General features: G+C 38.6%; 1 protein-coding gene across 1 annotated transcript; it reads left to right on the forward strand.

Annotated features, from left to right (window-relative positions):
- Window positions 1-3,157: 3,157 nt before the first annotated feature.
- Window positions 3,158-4,084, forward strand: LOC146853892 (olfactory receptor 5AP2-like). Its single transcript, XM_085650960.1, has one exon. The coding sequence runs from the start codon at window positions 3,158-3,160 to the stop codon at window positions 4,082-4,084; it is 927 nt and encodes a 308-aa protein (XP_085507086.1).
- Window positions 4,085-4,655: the final 571 nt, after the last annotated feature.

Genomic DNA, 4,655 nt, shown 5'->3' on the forward strand with positions numbered 1-4,655 from the left:
GCATACCACCTTTACAACGCATACAATTACAACGCATAATATTATATTGCATTTAAGGTAAGTATTGGATAGTATAGGGGTACAAATTACTATTCTAACTCCAGGGGGTGCAACAGTAGGGTAAGTGTTGGATAGTATAGGGGTAAAAATTACTATTCTTACTCCAGGGGGTGCAACAGTAGGGTAAGTGTTGGATAGTATAGGGGTAAAAATTACTATTCTAACTCCAGGGGGTGCAATAGTAGGGTAAGTGTTGGATAGTATAGGGGTAAAAATTACTATTCTAACTCCAGGGGGTGCAACAGTAGGGTAAGTGTTGGATAGTATAGGGGTAAAAATTACTATTCTAACTCCAGGGGGTGCAACAGTAGGGTAAATGTTGGATAGTATAGGGGTAAAAATGACTATTCTTACTCCAGGGGGTGCAACAGTAGGGTAAATGTTGGATAGTATAGGGGTAAAAATTACTATTCTAACTACAGGGGGTGCAACAGTAGGGTAAGTGTTGGATAGTATAGGGGTAAAAATTACTATTCTAACTCCAGGGGGTGCAACAGTAGGGTAAATGTTGGATAGTATAGGGGTAAAAATGACTATTCTAACTCCAGGGGGTGCTACAGTAGGGTAAGTGTTGGATAGTATAGGGGTAAAAATTACTATTCTAACTCCAGGGGGTGCAACAGTAGGGTAAGTGTTGGATAGTATAGGGGTAAAAATTACTATTCTAACTCCAGGGGGTGCAACAGTAGGGTAAGTGTTGGATAGTGTAGTGTAATATTATGCGTTGTAATGGTATGTGTTGTAAAGGTAGTATGCGATGTAATGGAATGCGTTGTAAAGGTAGTTTTTCAACATGTGTTGTAGTGTCGTGCGATGTAATGGAATGCGTTGTAGTGGATGTTGCGTTGTAAAAATTGCGTTGTAAGTGTAGTGCGTTGTAAAAGTTGCGTTGTAAAGGTTGTTCCCCCTTGGCTACACTGTACAATCATCGTGAACGGCACCATGCACAGCACAAGCGGGTGCTGCTTTCTTTCAGCCACTCGAGGAGATTTTTGCTCGAGCTGCAGCGTTCTCAAAGCGAACGGACAGTTTCTCAACACGAGCAGTCACGAGCTTACAAGACCACTCACAATGAGAAACCTGACCGCCTGGTTTGGGAAATCTCGTCGCAAGGTTGATTTTCCACGCTCGCACTCTCCAAATTGATGATGGCGATCGCAAATGAGGAAAAATCTCGCCGGGAAGTGGATTTTCCTCACTTGCGCTCGCCAACTTGATGTTGACAGACGCGAGTGAGTAAAAAACTCCGCTCCGTGAACTTTCGGAACTCCGTAAGCTCCGTATAATGCAGACTGTGGAAATCTCTGCAAACTGTGCGAGTGGAGCGAAATTCACCGTCCAGACTTAGTATAAGGCCAATACTGTTTTATTGTTCTCCCTCGTAACCGTGGTACTGAAGACATGCCGTAATACACGTTTAGTATCCACTTGGGCAGAATCAACAATTGTCCTGTCAAACCCCATAAATCCTTTAAGAGAAACATCATAGTGCAAAAACAGAAGCTAGAATATGTGCTTAATTGTACCAACCTAGGTATCATGCTTGATTCTAAACTAACCTGGTATTTGCACCTGCAAAAAAACCAGACTATTTTGCTTCAAAACACCTTGCCAATACTGAAAACATCAGAACAGTGTATCCAAGGCTGTGTCTCCAGCACTTGAAGTCTATAAATATAGGGCACATTCTGCGACCCTTTATGGTGCAGAACTTTGGGGGGGTTCTAGTAGAAATACGTTTGTGGGGGATGAAAATAAGTTCTTCAGGATGTTATTATGTCTTCCCATACGTACACCCACGATCCCTATCACCCTACATCTAAAAATAAAGTGCATTGACCATCAGGCCATATTAAGATCATTGCTATTCTGGGTCCGTTTGTAGAACTCTTAAATTAAAAAGAGAGGTTAATTGAGATCTTAAGACTTGAGCCGCATGGTACCCTCCAGTGGGTTAGGCATGTGCACCTATGGTTCTGCAAACTAGGGTTAAATTATTATTGTGAAGCACCTATTTTATTAACGCCGTCCTCAAAAAATAGTATGTCCCACAGTCCCGATATTGGTAGGTTGACATCACCGTTCCTGGTAATAAAACCACTTCCCTTTTTTGTGCAAATTCTGCAAGTCCAACCGCAATAGGCAAACAACTCTGGATGTGATGTTCCGCTATGACGTTTTGCAAGTTAATTTGAACATAGCAAAATGGAAACTCAAAAATGAAAATGATGATGACTACTGCCCCTTAAGCCTTTCATATGCAGTTAAAAACGATTTCCATTTACTTGTTTTTGTCCAACATACGCCATTCCAAGGAAAAAATGGATTCAACCTATTTACCAGAATTTGGGAATCAGGTCACACTCAGGAGAGACTTGGATTCTAAACACTGGTAAATTGCAGAAAATAATTTTTAGTGTTAGCAGATATGTATTTGCTGTCAATATAATACAGGAGGAAACAGGCATGACATTTTCATTTTTATTGATCAAGATTTTTAATCTCAATGTTTTACATATGTTGTGCTGCTTCAGCATTTATATGCACTTTCTTGCACTTGCACTTTATTTATGTCTGCCTTGAACCCATATCTCTTTTTACTATAGCAAATTAATAATAGTCTGAGAAAAATGCAATTTATCATACTTTTATGATTTTTATTATGAAACTGAATACAGTATTGAATTGAATTGACAACCTGGTTGGTAGGAGTGCATAGAGGACCCGATCAGAATGTCAAAGAGTGGGGTATGTCAAGGTATGATGGTGCGCTAAAAGAACTGTTTTTATGTATTGTAAAAGACTCTGTTGGATATTAATTGTATTTTTACTTTTATTTTTATTGTACTTTTATAGTCCATTTAGTTAAATCGAATAAAGGTGATTCTGATCTGATCTGAATAAAACAACAAAAAAACAGTAGGAAATGTGACAATGTGAACACAGTTCTGCAAGCTCTCAACTTCCTATGTTAAAAAAGTCTGATGTTTTTCATATGGCTTTATTGTAACATTTACTGATATATCACCATCTGACTGTACTATGCTACTTATTTATATGTCTTCTTCTTTTGTAAAAGGATCCATAATTTGAATTGATGAAAACAGAAAATTGGACACAGGTGTCAGAGTTCATCCTCGTAGGACTTTCAGAAGACCCCGCACTGCAGCTTCCGCTCTTCATGTTCTTTCTCTTGGTCTATATTATTACTCTTGTGGGCAATATAGGGATCATCACATTGGTGAGGGCAAACCGCCATCTTCACACACCTATGTACTTCCTGCTCTGCAAATTGTCCTTCATAGATATCTGTGTATCCACAATTACAGTCCCTAACATGCTGTCCAACTTGATATTACAGAAAAAAACTATTTCAGTTCGCGGATGTGAAACACAGATGTTTTTGATATTTGCCATAGGAAGTACAGAAGTCTTCCTCTTCCCGGTTATGGCTTATGATCGCTACACGGCTATCTGCAATCCACTGTTGTATCCAGTCATCATGAGTAACAGAGCCTGCATTTATCTTATTGGTTTTATATACTTACTTGCCATCATTAATTCGCTGATACAAACCACATTCACCTTCATGCTTCCCTTCTGCAGGTCAAACAGGATCAGTCACTTCTTCTGTGATGTGCCTGCACTCCTAAAGCTCTCTTGCTCTGACATCACACTAAATGAAATGGTGCTGGTTGTAGTGGCAGGTGGCCTCATAGCAGCATCTGTTGTAATCGTAATTATTTCATATACCTACATTGTGTTGACAATTCTAAAGATAACTTCCTCAGCAGACCAATGGAAGGCCATCTCTACCTGTTCTGCTCACTTTATTTGTGTCGCTTTATTGTATGGCACTCTTGCTTTCATGTATGCTAAATTCCCCTCAAGCTACTCTCCTACAAAGGACAAAGTGGTCTCTGTGTTCAACGCCGTGGCAATACCTATGCTAAACCCATTCATTTACAGCCTAAGAAACCAGGAGGTGAAACAGGCTCTAAGAAAAGCCATAGGCAGAAAGTGACACTGATAGGAATTAGAAGAAGAAATTCCTAATTGTTGATTAATAAAAATCATTACAAGCAAGGATAAAAATACTTTGGATTGTTTCAGGAACTTGATTGTACCAATTTGATCTGTCTATTATATTATCTATCAATGACAAAACACACGTAATACATTGCTTTGAAAATAATATCGAAGATAGATTATAATTCCGTTCCATATTTCACACAGAACACAAAAGACATCACTTCATAAATGATAATTAAATGTTCTTGGCGGAACTACCTGCACTACCCCCAATTAAAGTGCAATAGTTAAAGTGCATTTGTGCAATTTCTTACATCAAGGAGCATTCCATATAATGATTTTAAAAAAATAACGTCTTCCTATCAAAAGGGGCCAACACTAAGCGGACAATTAATTTGGAATTGGGATTTTACCCAATTACTGTGGGCAATTAGAACCTTTTAAAACTTCGATTTCAAAACCACACACACAACTTCAAGGTCAATTTATATTATTACAATTTACGTTCAGCATCTTTGAGACTAACAGCATTATCTAGTAAAAACAATCATTAATTATCTAGG

This window comes from Triturus cristatus, chromosome 4_1 (assembly GCF_964204655.1).
Source record: "Triturus cristatus chromosome 4_1, aTriCri1.1, whole genome shotgun sequence".
Classification (NCBI taxonomy): Eukaryota; Metazoa; Chordata; class Amphibia; order Caudata; family Salamandridae; genus Triturus; species Triturus cristatus.